This window comes from Vicia villosa, linkage group LG2, assembly GCF_029867415.1.
Source record: "Vicia villosa cultivar HV-30 ecotype Madison, WI linkage group LG2, Vvil1.0, whole genome shotgun sequence".
Classification (NCBI taxonomy): domain Eukaryota; kingdom Viridiplantae; phylum Streptophyta; class Magnoliopsida; order Fabales; family Fabaceae; genus Vicia; species Vicia villosa.
This window is the reverse complement of record NC_081181.1, coordinates 71,824,042-71,849,826: the sequence shown is the minus strand read 5'-3', so window position 1 is coordinate 71,849,826 and position 25,785 is coordinate 71,824,042. Positions and strand designations below refer to the sequence as shown.

General features: G+C 37.7%; 1 protein-coding gene across 1 annotated transcript; it reads left to right on the top strand.

Moving 5' to 3' along the window:
* Positions 1 to 5,454: 5,454 nt before the first annotated feature.
* On the top strand, positions 5,455 to 6,075 carry LOC131649332 (protein MAIN-LIKE 1-like). The gene is made up of 2 exons (XM_058919095.1): positions 5,455 to 5,655; positions 5,815 to 6,075. The coding sequence occupies exons 1-2, from the start codon at positions 5,455 to 5,457 to the stop codon at positions 6,073 to 6,075; spliced, it is 462 nt and encodes a 153-aa protein (XP_058775078.1).
* The last annotated feature ends 19,710 nt before the right edge of the window (positions 6,076 to 25,785 follow it).

Below are 25,785 nucleotides of genomic sequence, written 5' to 3'. Positions count from 1 at the left end.
TCCCACTTGTCTTGGTGCTTTTCGAAGCTCCAGCGCCTTTCTATGCAGGGGTTTCCTTAATAACCCTCTTTCGACTCACAGCTGCGAACAAGATAGAAGTCAGTATGTAAGTAAGGAAAGAAAGTAGTCGAAGGTTAATCCAAACTCCAACCTTCAGGTATAGGAGTCAAAACACGAACATGATCAAGGCTTAAATGAAGGTGTCCATTGAAATTATCCAAGGTGTGCTTAGTCGGAACCACCCATTCAGCGCGTTTTTAGATTGTTCGCAAAGAATTTTGGGAACATTCCCACACACAAACCAGTCTGAAAAAGGAGGACTTAGAGCCACGCCAAAATCAGCACTAGGTAGTGGAGGGAATTTTGGAGGATTAAGCTTAAAAGCCACTTCGTAACGTAGTTCAGGTCGAACATACGTGGGAAATTTTAACTTATCCAGTTTAGCAGAAAACTTTTCACGTAAAGTGACCGCAGCTTCACGAACGGTCCGACTAAGGTCATCAGGCCTGTAAATAGTTTCAAAGAATTTTTGAAAGGCTTGGATTTCTTTAATATGAGTCGAAGTACCTTTATGGAAGTTCGCCTGCACATCAGCAAAAGCTTCAGTTAGTTCTTGAGTAAGGCTTTCAGCGTCGAAGATTTGCGTAGTATAATAATCTGTCCACCATTGATGAAAATCTATGGTAGAGTAGAAGGCAGGTTCGAAGGAGATGGGAGAGAGAGTTGTGATGCCAACGTATTTAGAGATTTTGGATTCATACTCATCTTCAGCTATATGCATAGTGTGTAGACACATGTGATTCCTTTTGTCATACATGCATTTTGGTTTCAGTTGAACCAACCCAAATTGTCTTGATACCAGATTTGGTTGGTAGCAAAGGAGACAACAATGGCTTTTGGGAGACCGAAGTCGGTGGTATAACAGTTTAGGAGTGAGGAAAGTCTCCCAAATAACCATGGATCTGGCTTGTTGGTCTGGAGAAGTTGCTGGAAATTCTCGAGTAAACCATTCAGGACCTACTTTCCTCTGTACAAAGGGAGCCATGGAAGGACTAAACTGATAACGTTTAGCAAACATCATCATGTATGCTAAAAAGGTTTCGCGAATCTTTCCCGTTTCTTCTTTTGGAGTTAGGTGAGCCAATCTGGCTCCTTCCACTGTTCGATTTTTTATAGCTATATCCTCTTCATTCACAATACATTTGTATGGGAGATGAGCCTCGAAAGTGGCATTGAGCCATAGCTGCAATAGCCAGAAGGGGCCAGCAAAAAGAAGAGATCCTGTTTTGTAGTTCTTGACAAGATCTGTTGCTTCACCAAGATTCTCGTAAAGGAATCCTAGAATTAACTGGCTTAAGTTTAACTTTTTCCCAGCATTTATCTGGTTAGCCATACAAAGATATCTCTTTGCTACTTGGATAGACCTAGAACAAAAAACGCATCTCGAAAGCCAGAGTGCTAGAAATGCAATGTGTTCTTCATCAGTAACTTCTGTAGTCGTTTGGATGTGGTATCTTTGGATAAAAGCAGTATAGGTGACTGTTGCTTCATTGAAATGGATGGTATCAGTATCCATGAAGTTGGGGTTGAAGAGTACCCCAATTGGTCGAAGCCCTGTGATAGCGGCTATGTCGAAGAGAGTAGGAGTAATCATTCCACAAGGAAGGTGGAAAGTATTTTGAGAAGCATCCCAGAAATGCACTGATGCTACTAACATGGTTTGGTTGTATTCTAAACCTGTTTTGGATAACTGGATTAGGTCGTAAGTCCCTAGTTCCTCCCAAAAGGAAGCCTTTTGTTTCTCTACTTTAGTTAGCCAAGCATAATACAGATCAGGATCTTTTGATAAAGGAATTGACCTAAAGAATTTCACGAAATTGGTTACATAGTTTAACGTAATTTTTTCTAAGGCTACGGTAGTTTCAGTCGAAGCATCATCTGCATTGACAGGTTCAGCTAAAATTGGATGGCCATCTTCATCTATTTTGTTCTTACTAACCAAAGGCCTAGTTTTATAATAATAAGGGAAAATTTACCCAGAGAAAGGTTGTTGCTTCCAGGTAAAGGACCCATGAAGGCATGAGTTTTCCATAAAGTTCAAAAGGAATGATTACCTGAGAAGCGTAGATAGCGCGAGCCTCTGCGGCATGTGGGTCTGGAATGTGTTGTTGATTCCCTATCTGTGTGGGATTTTGAAGCTTTTGAATAGGTTGGAGAGCATTTGAAGAAGACGCCATGGATGAGTTTGATTTAAGAACTGGGTTAAACAAAACCAAAGAGGATTTCTTTTCTATGATAATCGCAGGAGAATGAAAATGGAAGTTGTAGGAAGAGGTTCAAGTATTTAAAGGTTTAACGGAAACCCTTTCAAATCTTTGGGTAAAGGTCATAGGACACGCGGCAAACGTTGATTTAATCCAACGACGGTCGAATAGTTGTTAGCCTTACTCCTAGTATATAGGAGTAATAATCACAAGTAATGACAAAACGTGGAAATGCACGTTCTGAGGAGATGTTTTTGAAAATGACAAGACGTTTTGAAATTTGAGTCCTAAATGATTATGACGTTAGTCAGTTGTCTTGGAACTCTAAAAAATGAGTAAGACGAAATCTCATCACGACAAGAAAAGCCTATTTCTCTTGTTTTCGAAACAGGCATTTATTGGGGGCAATTTGTTGGCTGGAGATTTCGTTTGAAGAAAATATTCTTTGAAGGATTAAAGTTCAAGGAAGAATGGTTACTAATGACCATTTCGAGAATTAAATGGCTACTGATGGCCATGTTCGAGGATGTTGTTTAAGTTGAAACAAAGATAATAAGTATTGGAGCTGGTTCGAAGTAAATTATCTTTAAGACTTAAGCGTTTTTACGAAATACGAAGGGTACTGAAGCTTGGCGTGTTTTCGTAGCATTCTCGGTTTTGATCACGTTGCCACGTATCGAAAGAGGATTCAGGCGGGAGGATTTGAATTTCAAAAGAGTCTGTGTAACCGAACAAGGACAGATGGCGCCCTAGGGATTCGAAGCGTATGCATGTGAGCAACGTGGCATCATGTTAGTGTAGGACCATTAGGGTCGAAATTAATATAAATAAGGGTCTTAATGTTAGGATTCCGTGTGTTCATTTTGTACAAATCACTCACAAATTACTCAATTTTTTTAGAAAATATAAAAAGTTCACTTTTTCGAAAAAAAAACAAGATTTTTTTCAAAAAAATAAAATATTGACCTTTTCAAAAATTAAACCGATTTTTTGTCGAAAAAATAAAAGTTGATTTTTTCGTTAAAAAAAGCGATTTTTTGTCAAATCACAATAAGTCGAGTTTTCGAAAAAAAAAAACCCGTTTTTGTCAAAAATATTAATAATTGAATTTTTTGAAAAAAAAACCGTTTTATTTTCGAAAATATAAAACGCTTACTTTTCTAAAATAAACGATTTTTTGTCGAAAATATGAAAAGTCGACTTTTCCGAAAAAAACCCATTTTTGTCGAAAATATACAACGTCAACTCTTCCGAAAAAAACCAATTTTTTGTCAAAAATATAAAAAGTCGACTTTCCAAAAAAAACTGATTTTTTATCGAAAATATAAAATGTCGACTTTTCGAGAAAAAAATCAATTTTTTGTCGAAAATATAAAAATTTACTTTTTCGAAAAAAAAATGATTTTTTTAGAAAATATAAAAAGTTGAATTTTTTCAAAAATAAAAAAATTTAAAATGTTTAAAATAATAAAAATTCAATTTTTTAATGAAAAATAAAAAAGTTAATTTTTTATGAAAAATATTCTTTGAAAGGTTGGGCCTTAGGCACTTACTTAAAATTTACGGGCCTTTATTTCAGACAATTTCTTTATCCACCCCCAAGCTTCTTAGAAATCCGCGCGAAATTTCTAAAACGCCCCTATATTTCGGAAGTGCATCTCCGAAGTCATCAAAAGAGTGATTTTGGAGATGCTTCTCTGAAATAATATTTTTATTGGAAAAAAAAGTGTTTGCGGAGATGCATTTCCGAAAGAGTGATTTCGGAGATACATCTCTGAGAACACATGCGTTTTGCAGTTTAAACAAAACAACCTCCCTCTTTTTCATTTTACCCTAAAACTCAAAACTTTCAAAAATCTCCCCATTTCTTGCCACTACTACACAAAGTTCATTCTTTAAACTTGCTCTACAACCTTTAAAGACTACTTCAAAGGCTACATTCAAAGCTTCCAATTTGTAAGTTCTCACAACCTTAAACTTTAGGATTGAAATTAATATTAGGGTTGTTAGAAATTAGCAAAATGTTATAGGATTAAGTTATTATACGTCATTTAGGAAAAATGAATTTTGAAGCATTTAGGGGAAGAATTGGGTTTCGGCTAAAAATGGCGTTCGCAAGTTGTTTTGGAAGTGCACTTTCGAAAACACCTCTCTGACCAGTTTCGGAAATGCACTTCCGAAATGAACTCAGAATTGTTTTTTTTTTATTTTCTTGATTGTTTCGCCTTCTTACCAGTTTCAATTTTCTCAGGAAAATGTCTGGAAACCCCGCACGTTGAATTTTTTCGAAAATAAAAAAAATTAAATTTTTCAAAATAAAAAAAAAGTCAATTTTTTAATGAAAAATAAAAAAGTTAATTTTTTATGAAAAATATTCTTTGAAAGGTTGGGCCTTACTTAAAATTTACGGGCCTTTATTTCAGACAAGTTCTTTATCCACCCCCAAGCTTCTTAGAAACCCGCGCGAAATTTCTAAAACACCCCTATATTTCGGAAGTGCATCTCCGAAGTCATCAAAAGAGTGATTTTGGAGATGCTTCTCTGAAATCATTTTTTTATTGGAAAAAAAGGTGTTTTCGGAGATGCATTTCCGAAAGAGTGATTTCGGAGATACATCTCTGAGAACACATGCGTTTTGCAGTTTAAACAAAACAACCTCCCTGTTTTTTATTTTACCCTAAAACTCAAAACTTTCAAAAATCTCCCCATTTCTTGCCACTACTACACAAAGTTGATTCTTTAAACTTGTTCTACAACCTTTAAAGACTACATCAAAGGCTACATTCAAAGCTTCCAATTTGTAAGTTCTCACAACCTTAAACTGTAGGATTGAAATTGATATTAGGGCTGTTAGAAATTAGCAAAATGTTATAGGATTAAGTTATTATACGACATTTAGGAAAAAATGAATTTTGAAGCATTTAGGGGAAGAATTGGGTTTCTGCTAAAAATGGCGTTCGCAAGTTGTTTTGGAAGTGCACTTTCGAAAACATCTCTCTGACCAGTTTCGAAAATGCACTTTCGAAATGAACTCAGAATTGTTTTTTTTATTTTCTTGATTGTTTCGCCTTCTTACCAGTTTCAATTTTCTCAGAAAAATGTCAGGAAACCCCGCACGACTTAGACAGGGTAGGGAGGGGGAGGAGATCAACGGGCATCGACACGAGGACAGGGTCGAGTACCCATCCAAATGGATGAGGCGCATGTTGGTTCCTCATCTGGATCTAGGAGTCGGCTGGCTCGGGCGTCTTCCTCTCGTGAGGCGGTACGTGAGGAGGAGGAGATTGACGAGGAGGTGAGACATCATGAGGATGATATACCTGATGCTGACCCTCCGAGCGGGGAGGATGATGCGGAGCAGGCTTACCCGGGAGGGCCTACAGACACTTCCGTGCTGATTTACTATCACGACCACGTCGCTTGACGTGTTTGGAAGGGAGGTGTAGTTTTTTTAATTACAATTTATAATTTAACCGTTCTTTATTTAGGTTTTTATTCCACTTTCTCCTAACGGTCTAACTAAGTTTCTTTTTTGTTTTTGTTGTGACAGGAACGAGCGACAATAAAATTCGGGAACCATGCGCGAATAATATTTGATCTGTTTAAATCACAGGCTCAGTGGTTTAATGACATGGTAGCTGGGAGCGGGCTTGGCGGGTTATGCATGACCGGATATAGTACCATCAGCCTCTCCATGCAGGGCACTTTTGCCGAGCTATGGCACAAGGAGAAGTCTTCTTTCCACCTTCCTGTTGGGGAGTTGACGATCACCTTACACGACGTGGCCTGTCTGCTCCACCTGCCGATCTGAGGGAGGCTGCTGGACCATTCTTAGATACAGAGGGTTGAGGCCATTGAGTGCATGGTGAACAATCTGAGCATGGACCCAAACATGGCGGATTACGAGTGTAGAGCAACGAGTGGGGTGCATATCAGGTTCTCTAGCTTGAAAGAGCTGTATGAGAACCACTTGGTGGCGGCAGTGGAGTCGGAGCAGGAGGGTGACAGGCTTTTTATTGAGTATCACTGTGCTTGTGCTATGCGGTGCTGGTTCATGTTCTTGGTTGGCACTGCACTTTTTGTGGACAAAAGTGCAACCTACATCGACATGACGTATCTCCGGTACTTTATCGATCTGACTACAGTGGACCAGTGGAACTAGGGGGCAGCTATTCTGGTATACCTATACCAGAAGCTGGATGAAGCCTCCAACTGGAGGACTAGATAGTTGACTGGATAATGCACACTCCTCACGGTACATTTCTTTTTAGTTATTTCACATTTAATTATGGTTCATATTTTTTTCAACATATTATATTATCCTATCGTATTATTTCAATATTAGTTCACATTTAATATCCAACATTATCGTATTATTATTTCACATTTAATTTTTTTTCAATATTGTTTCATATATTATATTATCGTATCGTATTTGTGTTTCAGGGATGCATCATCTCATACTTTCACCGCATCCACGGCTTCGTCATTGATCATGCGTACGATGACGCCATGCCCAGGGCCGGGCGATACGTCCTCCAAAGGGGGAATACGTAGTGGGCCCATATCGCGTGTACCTGGACCACACTGTGCACGACGACATCCATTGGACGCCCTTCACTGATTACTGTCATGTTGTCCCATTTGACCGCATCGCTTTATACTCTGCATGGTTGGCATGTGGGACCAACACCATGGTCAGTTATCTGTCGGAGCGGTGCATGAGGCAGTTTGGACGTGTGTAGATGATACCGAGGTCTCCGCTTAAGGCTGCTCCCGACACCGTTACCCGAGTGGGCCTCACTGCTATATTTAAGGATTGAGCGCATCATTTGGTGCCCGAGGAGTATCGGCGTATGGTGGCCACCCAGGAGTGGCAGTGTGTGGAGGGGTACGTCACATGGTTCTATCGTGTGTCACATCCTTTGATGACACCCGACGCTCTCGGAGATCCTCCTAGGCCAGCACATGAGGAGATCTTGGAGAACCAGCAGGCCGAGGATGACCATATCATTGATCTCCTATCAGTATGCCAGCGGATACAGATGCTTGGACATGATGCATTGGATAGAGGTATCATTAAGCAGGGCGGTCCAGAGGCAGTTGCCATTGCGGGGAGGATGGTCAGTGACGCAGCTGGTGGGGCGGCGTATAGGCGGCAGAGGAGGTCCCAGGGAGTTAGGGTTAGGCGTACTCAGTAGCAGTTGCCTATTTATGTTTTATTACTGACTTTTTTGTATTCGGGTTGTATTATTATTTTGACATTGAGCACGATCCCGTACAACTATTTTTCGTATTCATAATATTATTAATTTATTGGCGAAATACTCTTTTTGGTCCCTTATTTTAATCTCGGGGTTCATTTTGGTCCCTTAACTTCAAAAAGTATCATATCGGTCCCTTAACTCTTCAAAAGGTGTCATTTTAATCCTTTTTGTCACATTAGCGACGGAAAAACTCAAAAATTCGTCGCTAAATCCGTCGCTAATATGACAAAAAGGACTAAAATGACACATTTTAAAGAGTTAAGGGATCAATATGACACTTTTTGAAGTTAAGGGACCAAAATAAACCTCGGGGTTAACATAAAGGACCAAAAAGAGTATTTTGCCTAATTTATTCTGTAATACGGTGAACTGACTTTTATATCGAAATGTTGCGGTAAGCAAGAGTCGCCACCGACTTTTATTTTATCCAATTGGAAAGGATAAAAGAACAGGAAAATACCTTTGAAAGATTTTGAGTTCGGGGGGTAAGTTATACAAAGGGAAGGTGTAAGGCACCCTTCGCATCCATGGTTATCCATGGGCTCTTAATTTCTTAGCTCACTTTGAAAATGTTTGAATTGTTTGAAAAGTAGCGTGTGAATAGAAATTTTGAATAAGAACTTTAGCTTGTAAATAAGCGTAGTCTTTTTTGAAAAGTATTTGAAAATTGGTGGGAAAAAGAATTTGAATTTTGAATTTGAATTGAGCAAGCAATTAAAAGCTACTTACCCTAAGTTTGAAAAAACGTTCTTTTAGCTTTTCGGGCAAAAGGGTCTATCCATACCATGAGAGGGCAAGAAGTCTTTCAATTGGATGTTTAAGGGTCATAGGGAAATCGCTCGCCATAAGACTGTCCCATGCCATAAAGAGGGCAGGTAGTCCAAGGGAAGGATATAATAGTCATTTAAGGCATCATGCGAGGATACCTTAGCAATAGGACAATCATCTTATTTTTTCGAGGCAACATCGAGGGACTAGATCATTTGTTAAGGCAACTTCGAAGGGACTATGATCTTATGATGATGAACTGAGAGTAACATTTGTTTTGCTTAGGTATCCTCGGAATCGAGAGACTTTGACTATTTAGTACAATTAGAGGCAACAGAAGAGGTTACCCTAAAGGTGAGTGTGTGCACCAATCACGTGATTGTATTCAAATAATATTTATCTTATAATTATAGTTATTCTAATTCTGTTAAAGGCTTGCACTCCCTAAGATTACTAACCACACAGTTAAAATCATACGGAAATTAAAGGCGGAAAGATAATGTTAGAACAAGATTTGTTCTGATCAATATTCTTAGTTTTGATGATAACAAGGATATGAATTTTGTGTGAGATAATGTGGTACTCTAATACATTGCAATTTCCCTTTCAGGAAATATATAAAGAGTATGCACAAATCAGCGCTCAGAAGCTTTGTCTCCGAAGGTTCAGCATGCAACATCAGAACATGGTCTGGCAAGACATCAGAAGATGGTCAAGGCAGAATCAGAACATGGGTCTATGGAAGCATCAGAAGAACTTGAGATCAGAAGCAGAAGCACTGAAGTTCTCATGGTATCACGCTCAGAAGCACTTCAAGGTCAGAAGACAAGAAGATGCTATGCACCAAGCTGTTTGACTCTGATGATATTCAAATATTTTATTCACAAACATCAAATCAGAAGAAAGTACAGGTGGCAGGCTACGCTGACTGACAAAAGGAACGTTGGAAGCTATTAAAGGCAACGTCAGTAGACACAGCGTGAACAAGGCTCGAGGTAGTTGACAGAAGCGTGAAACATTAAATGCAAAGCTGTACGGAATACGCAAAGCATTAAATGCGCCCAACGGTCATCTTCTCAAAGTGCCTATAAATATGAAGTTCTGATGAGAAGCAAGGTTACCAATTCTGAACGAAATTATTCCAATAAACTTGTTGAAACGCTGTTCAAAATCAAAGCTCAGAAACTTCATCTTCATCAAAGCTCACTACATTGCTGTTGTAATATATTAGTGAAATTAAGCTTAAACGTTAAGAGAAATATCACTGTTGTGATTATAGCTTTTGAGAAGCATTGTAAAACTCTTATTTGATTACATTAATTTGTAAGTAACTAGAGTGATCAAGTGTTGATCAGGATACTCTAGGAAGTCTTAGCTTGTGTCTAAGCAGTTGTAATTAGAGTGATCACGTGGTGGTCAGGATACTCCAAGAAAGTCTTAGCTTGTGTCTAAGCATTTGTTCCTAGAGTGATCAGGTTGTGATCAGGATACTCTAGAAGACTTAGTCGCGGACTAAGTGGAAAACCATTGTAATCTGTTGCGATTAGTGGATTAAATCCTCAGGTGAGGTAAATCACTCCGTGGGGGTGGACTGGAGTAGTTTAGTTAACAACGAACCAGGATAAAAATAACTGTGCATATTGTTTTTTTCGTTCAAGTTTTTAGACTACACTTATTCAAACCCCCCCCCCCCCCTTTCTAAGTGTTTTTCTATCCTTCAATTGGCATCAGAGCGCCGGTTCTAAGGTGCAAGCACTTAACCGTGTTTAGAAAAGATTCAGGAAGAGAAAAACGCTTCAGTAAAAGATGGCTGGTGAAACTCAAACAAATCCAACTGCATCTACATCTGGCTCTGCTGAGCAATACAATGGTAACAATGGTTATACTAGACCACCAGTATTCGATGGTGAAAACTTTGAATATTGGAAAGATAAACTGGAAAGTTACTTTCTTGGTCTGGATGCTGATCTATGGGATCTTCTGTTGGATGGTTACAAACATCTTGTTAAAGCTACTGGTGTAAGGCTCACAAGAAGTGAAATGACTGATGATCAAAAGAAAGATTTCAAAAATTATCACAAATGCAGGACTGTTTTGCTGAATGCTATCTCTCATGCTGAGTATGAGAAGATATCTAACAGGGAAACTGCCCATGATATATATGAGTCATTGAAAATGACCCATGAGGGAAATGCTCAAGTCAAGGAGACTAAAGCTCTTGCTCTAATCCAGAAGTATGAAGCCTTCAAGATGGAGGATGATGAAGATATTGAGAAGATGTTCTCAAGATTTCAAACTCTAACTGCTGGATTGAGAGTTCTGGATAAAGGCTACACCAAGGCTGATCATGTAAAGAAGATTATCAGAAGCTTACCCAGAAGATGGGGTCCAATGGTGACTGCATTCAAGATTGCCAAGAATCTGAATGAAGTTTCTTTGGAAGAGCTTATCAGTGCCTTGAGAAGCCATGAAATAGAGCTGGACGCAAACGAGCCTCAGAAGAAAGGTAAGTCTATTGCATTAAAATCTAATGTTAAAAAATGCACTAACGCTTTTCAGGCTAGAGAAGAAGATCCTGAAGAATCAGAATCTGAAGAAGAAGATGAACTGTCCATGATCTCCAGAAGGGTGAATCAACTCTGGAAGAGTAAGCAAAGGAAGTTCAGAGGCTTCATAAGTTCAAAGAGATTTGAACGAGGAGAATCTTCTGGTGACAGAAGATCTGACAAGAAGAAGGCCGTCTGCTATGAGTGCAATGAGCCTGGACATTACAAGAACGAGTGTCCAAAACTTCAGAAGGAGAATCCCAAGAAGAAGTTTCATAAGAAGAAAGGTCTTATGGCAACATGGGATGATTCTGAATCAGAATCAGAATCAGACTCTGAAGGAGAGCAAGCCAACTTCGCGCTGATGGCTACAGAAGATGATGGATCAGAATCAGATTCTGAAGAGGTATTTTCTGAACTATCTAGAGAAGAGTTAGTTTCCAGTTTAACAGAACTTCTGGAACTCAAGGCTCATCTTAGTATCAAATACAAAAAGCTGAAAAAGCAGTTTGAATTTGAAACTAAGAAGCTGGAATTAGAAAATTCTGAACTGAAGGAAAAAGTTTTAAATCTATCCAAAGATAGTGGATCTCCTTCAGAAACAGAAAAATCCATTCCTAGCATAAATCATATTCTGAAAGAATATGACTCGAGCTTCAGAAAGTTCTTATCTAGAAGTATTGGCAGAAGTCATCTTGCTTCTATGATATATGGTGTTTCTGGAAACAGAAGGTTTGGTTTTGGTTATGAGGGTGATACCTCACATAAATTTGAACCTATTGATGATCTGAAGATCACATACAAGCCATTGTATGATCAGTTCAAATATGGCCATGCACATGATATTAGGCTCACTTCACATGCACAGAAGTTTAACACTGTTCACACCAAGAAGCTTGTGACACATCCTAAGAAATATCATGCTGACAAACCTAAAGAATATCATGCTGTTCCTCCTGTTAAATATTTTGCTAAACCCAAGTTCAATCAGAACTTGAGGAGAACTAACAAGAAAGGACCCAAGAAATTGTGGGTACCTAAGGAGAAGATAATTTCTGTTGCAGATATCCTTGGCGGCAAAGAGGACAAAAAGCAAAATGTCATGGTACCTGGACTCTGGGTGCTCGCGACACATGACGGGAAGAAGGTCTACATTCCAAGACCTGGTGCTTAAACCAGGTGGAGAAGTCAAGTTTGGAGGAGATCAGAAGGGCAAAATCATTGGCTCTGGAACCATAAGTCTTGGTAACTCTGCTTCCATAACTAATGTACTTCTTGTAGAAGGATTGACGCATAACTTATTGTCCATAAGTCAATTAAGTGACAATGGTTATGATATAATCTTCAATCAAAAGTCTTGCAAGGCTGTAAGTCAGAAGGATGGCTCAATCCTATTTACAGGCAAGAGGAAGAACGACATTTATAAGATTGATCTTTCTGATCTTGAGAAGCAGAAGGTGACTTGTCTTATGTCTGTTTCTGAAGAGCAATGGGTCTGGCACAGAAGATTAGGACATGCTAGTTTGAGAAAGATTTCTCAGATTAACAAACTAAATCTGGTCAGAGGACTCCCAAATTTGAAATTCAAATCAGATGCTCTTTGTGAAGCATGTCAGAAGGGCAAGTTCTCCAAACCTGCATTCAAGTCTAAGAATGTTGTTTCTACCTTAAGGCCGTTAGAACTCTTGCACATTGATCTGTTTGGCCCAGACAAAACAGCATCTGTCAGAGGGAAGAAATATGGATTAGTCATCGTTGATGATTATAGCCGCTGGACATGGGTAAAGTTCTTGAAACACAAGGATGAGTCTCATTCAGTGTTCTTTGAATTCTGCACTCAGATCCAATCTGAGAAGGAGTGCAAAATCATAAAGGTCAGAAGTGATCATGGTGGTGAATTTGAGAACAAATTCTTTGAGGAGTTCTTCAAAGAAAATGGTATTGCCCATGATTTCTCTTGTCCTAGAACTCCACAACAAAATGGAGTTGTAGAGCGAAAGAATAGGACTCTACAAGAAATGGCCAGAACCATGATCAATGAAACCAATATGGCTAAGCATTTCTGGGCAGAAGCAATAAACACTGCATGTTATATTCAGAATAGAATCTCTATCAGACCTATTCTAAATAAGACTCCTTATGAATTGTGGAAGAACAGAAAGCCCGACATTTCATATTTCCATCCTTTTGGATGTGTATGTTTTATTCTGAATACTAAAGATCATCTTGGTAAGTTTGATTCTAAAGCACAAAAGTGTTTCCTTCTTGGATATTCTGAACGCTCTAAAGGCTACAGAGTATACAATACTGAACATTGATTGTAGAAGAATCAATCAATATCAGGTTTGATGATAAGCTTGGTCTTGAAAAACCAAAGCAGTTTGAGAATTTTGCAGATTTTGATATTGATATATCAGAAGCAGTAGAACCAAGAAGCAAAGCTGCAGAAGCTGGCAGTCTCAGAAGCAATGAATCAGAAGATCAAGTTGCTGCATCTTTAGAGAATCTCATGATTTCTGAAGAACCAACAGTCAGAAGATCACCTAGACTTGCATCAGCTCACTCAGAAGATGTGATCCTTGGAAAGAAAGATGATCCCATCAGAACAAGGGCATTCCTTAAGAACAATGCAGAATGTCAATTAGGTCTTGTTTCTTTGATCGAGCCAACTTCTATTGATCAAGCTCTAGAAGATCCAGACTGGATAATTGCCATGCAAGAAGAACTCAATCAGTTTACAAGGAATGATGTATGGGACTTGGTTCCTAGACCAGAAGGATTTAACATCATTGGCACTAAGTGGGTATTCAGAAACAAGCTGAGTGAGAAAGGTGAAGTGGAAAGAAACAAAGCCAGACTGGTGGCTCAGGGTTATAGTCAGCAAGAAGGGATTGATTATACAGAAACCTTTGCACCAGTGGCCAGGTTAGAATCTATTCGTCTATTAATTTCTTTTGCCACTCAACACAACATCACTCTTTATCAGATGGATGTTAAGAGTGCCTTCTTAAATGGTTACATAGATGAAGAAGTTTATGTCCATCAACCTCCTGGTTTTGAAGACTCCATGTCTCCAAATCATGTTTTTAAATTAAAGAAATCATTATACGGATTGAAACAAGCTCCTAGAGCTTGGTATGAACGTTTGAGTTCTTTCCTTCTAGAAAATGGTTTCACTAGAGGAAAAGTGGACACTACTCTCTTTTGTAAAACATTTAAAAAGGATCTTTTAATTTGTCAAATATATGTTGATGATATTATCTTTGGAACATCTAATGCTACACTTGGAAAGGAGTTTGCTGAGTCTATGCAGGCTGAATTTGAAATGAGCATGATGGGAGAACTCAAGTATTTCCTTGGGATTCAAATCAACCAAACTTCTGATGGAACTTATGTTCATCAAACGAAGTATGTGAAAGAACTTCTGAAGAAGTTTAATCTTTCTGAAAGCAAAGAAGCCAAAACTCCTATGCATCCAACATGTGTTCTAGGTAAGGATGAGGTAAGTAAGAAGGTAGATCAGAAGTTGTACAGAGGTATGATTGGATCTCTTCTATACCTAACTGCTTCTAGACCTGACATTCTCTTTAGTGTTTGCTTGTGTGCTAGATTCCAATCAGATCCGAGAGAATCTCATTTAACTGCGGTTAAGAGAATTCTGAGGTATCTGAAAGGTACTACTAATGTTGGTTTAGTTTACAGAAGATCCAAAGATTACAACTTAGTAGGATTCTGTGATGCTGACTATGCTGAAGATAGAATAGAAAGGAAGAGTACTTCTGGAAGTTGTCAATTTCTTGGAAGTCACCTGATCTCATGGTACAGCAAGAAGCAAGCTACTATTGCCCTCTCAACAACAGAAGCAGAATATGTTGATGCTGCTGGTTGTAGCACACAAATGCTCTGGATGAGAAGTCAGCTAGAAGATTATCAGATATATGGGAGTAACATTCCTATCTTCTGTGATAATACTTCTGCTATATGTTTATCTAAGAATCCTATCTTACATTCAAAAGCTAAACATATTGAGATTAAACATCATTTCATAAGGGACTATGTTCATAAGGGTGTTATATCTTTAAACTTTGTGGATACAGACCATCAATGGGCTGATATCTTTACAAAACCCCTTGCTGAAGATAGGTTTAAGTTCATTCTGAAGAATATCAGTATGGATTTATGCCCAGAATGAGAAGATGAGAAGATCTTATGTATGAGTATCTTCTGAAATGAGATTGGATTAGTCTTTTATAAGAAGTTCTGATTGAGATCAATTAGAAGTAGTGATTCAGTTATTACTAACATTTCATTGTCTAAGTTGATTCAGAATCTCTTTTAAAGTAAAACAGTTGTAACTGGCTATCCAGATGGTAAACACGTGTTCACTATCTCTGGACAAACGTGCGTGCAGTTGAGGGGACGCCTACTTAGGTAACTGTGCAAATCACTTCTTTTGTCATTATTATCTCTCCTCACGTCATGTAACATTAAATGCCATTCATCATTTCTTTTATTGTCCTTTACGTTTTTATATCCGTCAAACGTTTCCCTTCCCTAGAACGTTTTCCTTCCCCACATTCCCTCTATTTATTTCTCCATTTCTTTGCATTCTTCAATCAATCTTTGCGCTCCCTCTCTCTCTCTTTCTCTCACTTTTCTATGATTATCTTTTGCGAAAACCCTAGTTCTCTCTTCATCGATCTAGCATTCATCATGAATCCTTCGCCCAGTTCCCTTCATCAAAACTTTAAACCTGTTGAAGAAACTAAGTCTCAAAAGTGGATGATCTATTTGAATAGAACGGATGGAAGGGTTAATCGGTTACAGGATGAGAAACATCTCTCGGGATGGCATTCCAAGTTTTTCTCAAGTCAGATCTCTTCTTTGATGCTGTTATCCACATTTATCCAAAGGAAGAAGACCTTCTTGAGATATTGGATGAAGTTAGGTTCCAATAAGGACTTAACTTCTATGATAAGGGAAAGCCCATCTGAGAATACGCTCTCTCCTGGTGAACTGTTCTCAGTTCCTCTTTTGTATTCATTTACTTCTTTCTCTGGGAGCTGCTCAGACATGCAGAGTTTCAAGCTTTCATGGCTGAACAAACTGAGAAGACCGCAGGGATTCATGATATGTTAGCTAGGATTATGTCTAAGCTAGGGTTGTAGTTCTTAAGTCTTTGTAGTTTTCTTTCCTTGTTGCATCTGTTTTTCTGCATACATCTTTTGTAATCCTGTTTGTTTAATCAATGAAAAGTTTAATTCTGTTTCTTTCCTTTGTCGTTTTTTACATCTGAATCTTTTATATTCTTTTTGATGGTTATGACAAAAAGGGGGAGAAAATATATGATAAATGATCTGATTAATATTATCAGTTACCGGGTAAAATGGCCCCACATTACTAACAGAACTTGCAAAGTTCTATGCCTTAAGTTGTGTTGTTGCAGGAATCAAAGATTCAAGATCAACATTAGAAGCAACAAGAGGAATCAAGTTCTTGGATTCTTGAAGCAAGCTGAGTGCTATGAAGCTTCAGAATCAGAAGCAAGAAGGAAGAATGTTCAGATATTCTGATGATAGAATATGATCTGAAACATTATGTCTATTTGTTCTGATACATTTTATATGGATCTGATACAATCTATATGGCTTATATGGCTCTGATACATATTATGTGTTCTGAAACATATTTTATGTTCTGATTCATTCATGCTGACTTTTGTCGTTTAGTTTTGTTCTGTAACATTTCAGTATGTAGAGATGCTCTGATGAAGCTCTGGTACATTCAATAATGTTTTGATACAATCTAGCATGAAGTGATGTAAGAAGAAATTCAAGCTCTGAAGCTGTCCGATGGAAGCAAAAGTCAGAAGCTGTGAATGTTCTGAAGATCAAAGAAATTCAAGTTCTGAAGCTGTCCGATGGAAGCAAAAGTCAGAAGCTGTGAATGTTCTGAAGATCAAAGAAATTCAAGTTCTGAAGCTGTCCGATGGAAGCAAAAGTCAGAAGCTGTGAATGTTCTGAGGATCTAAAGAAATTCAATGTTCTGAAGCTGTCCTATGGAAGCAGAAATCAGAAGTAATGAATGTTCTGAAGATCAAGCACTATGAACGTCTCTACCGAAATAATCAGGGAAGTCTTTTATTATTAAAATTCTTATAGTATTAATTTCAGGGGGAGATTATTCATCTCAGGGGGAGATTGTTAATCTCAGGGGGAGACATATTCACATGCTTATGCTATAGCTGTGTAATTTGTCTTTAGCCGTCTGCTCTTTCTGATCGCAAATTCATATCATTTATATATGTTTTTGTCATCATCAAAAAGGGGGAGATTGTTAGAACAAGATTTGTTCTGATCAATATTCTTAGTTTTGATGATAACAAGGATATGAATTTTGTGTGAGATAATGTGGTACTCTAATACATTGCAATTTCCCTTTCAGGAAATATAAAAAGAGTATGCACAAATCAGCGCTCAGAAGCTTTGTCTCAGAAGGTTCAGCATGCAACATCAGAAGATGGTCTGGCAAGACATCAGAAGATGGTCAAGGCAGAATCAGAACATGGGTCTATGGAAGCATCAGAAGAAGCAGAAGCACTGAAGTTCTCATGGTATCACGCTCAGAAGCACTTCAAGGTCAGAAGACAAGAAGATGCTATGCACCAAGCTGTTTGACTCTGATGATATTCAAATATTTTATTCACAAACATCAGATCAGAAGAAAGTACAGGTGGCAGGCTACGCTGACTGACAAAAGGAACGTTGGAAGCTATTAAAGGCAACGTCAGTAGACACAGCGTGAACAAGGCTCGAGGTAGTTGACAAAAGCGTGAAACATTAAATGCAAAGCTGTACGGAATACGCAAAGCATTAAATGCGCCCAACGGTCATCTTCTCAAAGTGCCTATAAATATGAAGTTCTAATGAGAAGCAAGGTTACCAATTCTGAACGAAATTATTCCAATAAACTTGCTGAAACGCTGTTCAAAATCAAAGCTCAGAAACTTCATCTTCATCAAAGCTCACTACATTGCTGTTGTAATATATTAGTGAGATTACGCTTAAACGTTAAGAGAAATATCACTGTTGTGATTATAGCTTTTGAGAAGCATTGTAAAACTCTTATTTGATTACATTAATTTGTAAGTAACTAGAGTGATCAAGTGTTGATCAGGATACTCTAGGAAGTCTTAGCTTGTGTCTAAGCAGTTGTAATTAGAGTGATCACGTGGTGGTCAGGATACTCCAAGAAAGTCTTAGCTTGTGTCTAAGCATTTGTTCCTAGAGTGATCAGGTTGTGATCAGGATACTCTAGAAGACTTAGTCGCGGACTAAGTGGAAAACCATTGTAATCTGTTGCGATTAGTGGATTAAATCCTCAGGTGAGGTAAATCACTCCGTGGGGGTGGACTGGAGTAGTTTAGTTAACAACGAACCAGGATAAAAATAATTGTGCATATTGTTTTTATCGTTCAAGTTTTTAGACTACACTTATTCAAACCCCCCCTTTCTAAGTGTTTTTCTATCCTTCAGATAAATGTCCTACGCTATTACAATAAACACCTGCGGGGATGGGGAAAATTAAAAGGCAGAAGAAAAACCCTTATAGGGTAACAGAAAAATAAAAGATCTTAGAACGCCTTGATCTTCCTCGAACCTTCGATTGACTCTGATCATCTGAGAATTAAACAAAAAATGATAGTGGTGAGTATAGAACAAATTCATTAATTAGTGAGGGAAACCCTAATTTTTAGAATGCAAAAATAAAAACAAAAATAAAAATATTATTAAACAAGCAAAAGATTGGAAACTTAGCTTTTGATTGGCAGGACGCGTAGTCGGAAGATTTCTGATTAACCCTAAAAAGAATTGACATGAAGAAGAGAAGCGTTAGTGCATTTAAGATTCGTTAGTTATGGGTATAAACCCTAATAGAATAAATAAATGGGATTGAACAAACCCTAAAAATTTAATTAAAGTTCGACCAGATAGATAAGCAAAAATAAAATTTAATAATTATAGGGTTAATGGGCAACATACAGTGATTAGTTATCATGCTAAAATCAGGGTTTTAAAGTATAAAAACATTTAATTAGCCTCAAAATAAATATTAATTAAAAACCTTAATTAATTAAAAACCTTAATAAAACTATTATTGTAAAAGAAATTTTGATATTATGGGAAAAATCGAGTTATCGATAAAAATAAATTTATGAAAAAAAAAACATTATTTATAAAGACAATTTATTAGATAAATAATACAAATAAATAATAAATAATGAAAGAATTATGATAAACTAAAAAAAAGAAATAAAGATAATTATATAATTAAAAATAAAATCAAATAATGTTTAAGGAAACTAAGCTTTGATCAGGTGTGGTTGATTATTGAGAGTCTTCGGTGCACCTGCATGCTCTAGGCGTTGGATCAGAAAGAGATGTACATCCAAAAGCATAGATCTGACGACATACAGTAGGTCCCTCATCTGAGCGTTGCACAGGATCCGTTAAAGAAAATCCAGAAAAATAATATGCTTGGAGCGGGAATCGAACCCACTCCTTTTGAAGTCTGCACGCATCCCCTTGCCAGCTGCACCAATTGTATTTGTCAATGCATTAACCCTAAATAAATAAATAGTAAAACAATTGTTATTTGAATTCAAAAGAAAAGGTCAAAGTGGGCCCAGGATCCCCTGCATGGCCAATAAGCACAAGAGGGAAGATTGAGAAACTTTGACCGCCCAGTGGCGTATCGACACGCAAACAGAGAGAGGGAGGATTCGGTTGAACCTCCAACCGTGACCAGCCACGCGTGCGTCAGGTGTTCAGCATCACTATTCATCATCTTCAACATGTTTTCCTGCGGATTTAGCTTCAAACCTTGCTGCGGATTTTCCTACGGGAAAACCTTTGAATATTTCTGCACTTTTGAAAACCTACAAAACTGAATTAAACAAAGATTAAAATGAACTAGGTCCACATAAAAATGACTCTTGAACATGAATATGATATTATCTTGTCCTGGAAACGTCCGTAAACTCGAAACCGACGAGGAACTCAAGCTTGCCCTAACAATGGTGAACCTCTCTCCATGCATCGTAGCTTTGTTCCAACAGCCCAGACCTTCTCTAAATCGTACAAGGAACTCAAATATGCGATTAAAATCAATTGAAATGTCTTAAATCGTAACAAAAGAAATTCAAGTATGCATAGAAAAAATATGAACATGATGTAACAATGATGCACGTTATGGGACTTCAAAAACGGTCCAATCTTACTATATACTACCTCTGGAGGGTAATGGAACGATTGTTGGAGCTTGAGAGACACTGCAAAAGAGAGAACGAAAACTGAACTTTCTTATGAGTTTTTGGAAGCTTGAGAGGCGCTTCAAGGGCTTAGGATTCTCGTCCAGAATGAGGCTGAGTTTATTGAGCTTATATAGAGAATGGAATTAGGGTAAATAACTTTGGGAAAAATCACGTGCTTTGATTAAAAAAAAATGGAATCTTTGTATGAAACATTTCCATATTTGATCAATTATATTTCCATGCCTCTTTTTTCACGTGTTATAGGACTTGGAGTGATTGGAGATTTGATCAAGATATATGACCATCAATTATATGATCTTCATATAATTTTATTTGATTTTATATTGAATTTAAATGAATAAAAACAAATATAAATGAAATAAAATCATGAAATAAATAATTTTTTATCAATGGGCCTCTTTTGACTGATTAAAGTTGATTGGAAATCAAATCTTTGATTAAAAACTAGTTTTTCACATCTATATGATTTATTCATATTTAAATGAATTAAAATTCAAATAAATAAGATAAATATTATAAACATAAAATAATTAGTTTAAAGGTCCTCATTTAAGTCAAGATCATGTTTGAAGTCTAGCACTTAGGCCCATTAGTCAAGAAACTCAATATTATCCAATTAGGGTTTCATGTTCTTCTTGAATTTTGCCCAACTTGTGCAAGCCATAATCCCTTCATTTTTTATTGTATGGAAGTGTTCTTGAGCTTTTTAGAAATCTTATATTGTCCTCTAAATGAAGCTTTTGGTTTCATCTCCATTGAGTTTACCATGTTCAAGTTATGAGCTTTGAGAAAAAAATGACTTTTTGCGATCCTTTAGAAGGACCTGTAATGTTTTTGCTCATATCTCTCAAATGAAGCATTTTTAGCCTTAGCATGTGAGAGGAAAAGTTGTAGAGAATTCAATTTCCTTCAAAATGAGCTTTGGTTGGGAAATTTTTGATGTTCCATGTAGGAGTTATGGTTGGTCAAAGTTTAGTTGACTTTCTTCTAGACAACCCTAATTTAGAAACTTTTGATTTTGTTGATTTCTGATCTTTTCTTGAAGAATCATGATCAACCCTTGATCAAATGATGAATGATATAATGAGGGCTTTGATCAAAAATCAGAAGTTTTGACTGTGGTTTGACCATATTTTGACTTTTAGGTCAACTAGTCGATTATCGATCGTTTGGGCCATTTGAGTGAGCAATCTTTTGAATCAGGACTTGAAACTCGGCATGAAGGCACTTTGAATCATAGGGGAGATCATGGAATCCACCTGAGGTCTTAGAACTTGATTTTACTTTGAGAAGATCAAAACCCTAGTTTGAGGGTTGTTGTTTAGGAGAGACTGTATGCTGCCTTAAATAGTAATGTCAAACAGAACACTACCTGAAGAGGTTCTTGAATAGGGTAGATCCCTGGCTGATGCAAAGGAGTTTAGGCTTTAACCAATGCTTAGGAAGAACTGTCTTGAAGAAGATTAACTGAGAGGCTCCTTGAAAGGGCAAGATATGTCTTAGAAGAGATTGGATAACTATTTAAGGTAAGATTATCTTTGAGAGGTTGAGATATGTCTTTGAACAAAACTAACCTGAAAAGGGTAAGGAATGTCTTAGAAAAGACCACCTAGAGAGGCTCCTAGAGAGGATGTGAAATGTCTTAAACAAGGCTACCTGGAAAGGCTCCTAGAAAGGATGTGATATGTCTTAAACAAGACTACCTAGAAAGGCTCCTAGAAAGGACAATAAACGTCTTAAACAAGACTACCTAGAAAGGCTTCTAGAAAGGATATGAGTCATCTTAGAAAAGATTACCTAGAAAGGTTCCTAGAAAGGATATGAGTCATCTTAAAAAAGATTACCTAAAAAGGTTCCTAGAAAGGATGAGTCATCTTAGAAAAGATTACCTAAAAAGGTTCCTAGAAAGGATGATAAACGTCTTAGAGAAGACTACCTAGAAAGGCTCCTAGAAAGGATATAAAACATCTTAGAAAAGATTACCTAGAAAGGTTCCTAGAAAGGATGGGAAGTTCTTTGATTGCTTCTGAATTATCTTTGAAGAGAGACCCGGAATGAAGTGTCAGAATTGTATTTGTCTTGAATGAGTGTTGAGATTGAATCGTTGATACGATTGTATTTGTACCACACTTAGATGATAATATTCTTTTGATTATGAAATGACCTGAAAAGGAAAAATTAGTTTTATGCAATGTCATGATGCATGTATTGAGATTCTCGAAATAAACGAGAGTATTGTATGTTATGCGTTTATGAATGATGCAGGGATGGACTATATAGTCGAAGCATATTGATAACTCTTGTATAGAGACTGCTGATTGAGAAAATAAATCTGTGTATGTTGTTGGAGATAATGACAAGAGAGTTCCTGTCTTTCGTTCGATGATATCCAACTAGGGATTTTTGATCTTCGCTTGGGGATGAGATTGACTTGAGTGATCTGATCCTGATGTATCCTGGGGACAAGAGAGATGAGTATACTATCCGACCAGATTTCTGAGCGGCCACTTTAATGGAAATAGCGAGTTTGAATAAACCATGCTAGAGAAGAAGATTGTGTCAGAAAACCGACAATGTCAGATGTATAAATTCCGTTGAGGAACCAAGTTTCTGTTGGGAATAGATTGCTTGAAGATAACTTCTTAAAGTGCTATGTGGGGATATATTATGAAAACTGCTATGTGGGGAAAGTTCCCAGAGATTTTCAATTTTTCATTGCCCCTTGTCTTTGAGTACTTGCTGTTGAAAAACACTTGCGAGAGTATACCTGCCCCTGGAATCAATAGCTTGGTATGCTCGATACTTGAATTTGGAATTAGAACTTCAAAGAAGAGACAGATACTGACATCATCTGGTTCTAGTAGCTAAATAGCCTTTGTTGAGATTTGTGACTGGTGTGATATGCCCCTAGTGATGGACTAACTTCTCTGGTTTTTTCAGTACCTCTGAGAGATTCTATGAATCAAGACCAACTTTCCCCCAGTAGATGGGATAATAATATGTCGTGCCCCTTGTGTACACAAGCTTTTAGATGATCGAGTCATGCATACGAGACGTCTCTGCAAATTTACTTGTCGGGAGGACTTTTAGTCATTAATTATGCCCCATGCAGCTTCTTCCTGATGCCAAACATTTGAAATTACGTAGACAAAATTGTTTTATAATGACACTCATTAAAATGCAATGCATATGTCTGTCTTGGAGTTTGAAAATAATTTTAGTAAACAAAATATGTAAGAAAGTGATATTTGTAAAAACATGATATCAACTCAGGATTTTTGGTAAACTTTAAGGAGTCAGGATACCCTTTTTGTGACAGTACGCTTTCGAACTAACCATGCTTCAGTTAGGACTTTCAAGGGTTGTAACGTGGCTTGGTTCACGGTTTAAGAAACAAAGGATAAAGGCTCAAAATTTATTTGTACCCATCCCAATCTTCGTGATGTTCTTCGATCTTATGCTCAGTTAACTTTGCATTTAAGTTCTAGCAGGTCTTGAAGTCGTAATGTTGACATTTGATGATGGTTGAAGCACCGAAAGTTTATTTGAAAAGGCAGTCATCCTTTTTGTAATTTTTTTTCTTTTGTCGAGGATTTGTAGTAACCTCTTTTTGACTTTATTATCCCTAACTTTTGCCTGAACTGTTTATTTTGAGATTACAGTCAGCGGGATGTTTCGATTTTTGATAAGTCTCCTTCATAGATTTTGACTTAACAGTTTTCTTTTTCTTTTATGGATATTGACTGCCTGACTTGAGAATTACGGGAATCCATCACTTGTGTAAAGCACCTGGTATAATTGAGGTAACTGAGTAACTACCCTTCCCCAGGTTATGATTAAAGGTTTTAATCTGTATGAGAAAGAAAACTTCTACTTCTTAGGCTCGAAGGGGTTGACGAGGGATTAACATCCTTATATCTCCACTGTTTAGGAATTGAAACAATGCCTGTATATCGTCAGCATAGTCCGTTCAAAAGCATACTGTATGAGGTTGCGGTATTGTTTTCGTCATCCTCCCTCAAAAGGCTTACAACTTTAGCGAGAATTAAATATCATAAAGAAAACCAAGTAAAAACAAAGTTTAATATAGCAATAGGAAGAGAAATAAATCAAGACAAACGTATGCAATGCATTAATAATTATGATAAAATAAATAGAGTCTGACATAAGACGAATGTTTAAACAAACAGGAAAGAAATTGCGAATGCGAGTAATGATCTAAATAGCCATCCTTTAGACTTTGTGTGGCTTCTCTGGTTGGCCAAATTCAACGATCCCTTCTTCAATCAAGTCTTGAATTTTATGTTTCAATGGCCCACACTCTTCTGTATCGTGACCAGGACTATTTGAATGGTAAGCACATCTTGAATGATGTTTGTACCCGGAGACGGGATTAGCAGGAGCTGAGTATGGAGGCAGTAAAGTTATCAGACTTCGATCGAGCAAGTGTTGCAAAGCTTGAGCCAATGGCATGTGTAGTGGGGTAAATGACCTCTTGGGTTTTGATTTCCAAGTACGTTGGCCACCATGTTGTTTACGTTCATCTTTCTGTTGATGTTGTGTTGGAGCCTGACTAGAGACCAGGACTGCTCCAACGGTGTTGGATTCATTCTTTCCATTGTATGGCCTTTTTACGTTACCAGAAGAAGTAGCCGCCTGAATTTTTCCGCTTCGGATACCACTTTCAACACGTTCTCCAGTCAGTATGAGTTCAGTGAATCCACATGATGAACTTCCCAGAAAATGACTATAGAAAGGACCAGTTAGTGTACTCATAAACATATCGACCAATTCTCTATCAGTTAAGGAGGGTTTGACTCTTCCAGCTAGATCTCTCCATTTTTGAGCATACTCCTTGAAACTTTCCTCGGGTCCCATAGACATGCTTTGTAGTTGCATGCGAGTTGGTGCGAGGTCAGCATTGTATTGGTATTGCTGGTAGAAAGCAACAACCAAATCTTCCCAGGTATGGATGTTGGTGCTTTCCAGTTGATAGTACCATTTGAGTTGAGTTCCAGATAAGCTCTCTTGGAAAAAGTGAATCCATAGCTTCTTATCGGTAGTATGAGGTTGAATCTTCCTTGCATAAGACCTCAAGTGCAGCTTAGGACAAGAGACTCCATCGTATTTTGCAAAAATTGAAATTTTGAATTTCGGAGGTATAACAACTCCAGAGATGAGCCTTAGATCTTCAAAATCCAGTCCAGGTACCTTCTGAATTTCCATGGCTTTCATACGTTCCTCCAGCAACTTGTATTTGTCATCGGGATGTTCATCCTCATGGTGATAGTCCCCTTCTTCCTCAGAAGGCTTGGTAGAATCATGGTTACTTTTTGCCTCAGTCTTGATACTAGCATCATCCTCTTCGTCACTGTCTTCAGAGGCCTCGGCATCCCTGAGTTGCAAGATCGGTCTAAGCCTTTTCCTTAGAATCTTCTTGCCTTTCTTCTTCTTATTCTTGGTAAGGGGTGCTTTCAGTTCACCTTGCCCCTTGGACAAGTTCAGGATCAGATCTTGAAACTGAGCATTCTGAGCTTGAAGGTCTTTGACTGACTGCTCGAGATTCATGATGCTGAAATAAACAGCGAGGGGGTAAGAAACCTGTG

Bases quoted from the DNA above. Each gene is read 5' to 3' on its own strand.
- LOC131649332 (XM_058919095.1), top strand. From the start codon at position 5,455: ATGGATGAGGCGCATGTTGGTTCCTCATCTGGATCTAGGAGTCGGCTG. The intron at 5,656-5,814 runs GTGCTGATTTAC...TTGTTGTGACAG, and splicing joins GAGGGCCTACAGACACTTCC to GAACGAGCGACAATAAAATT.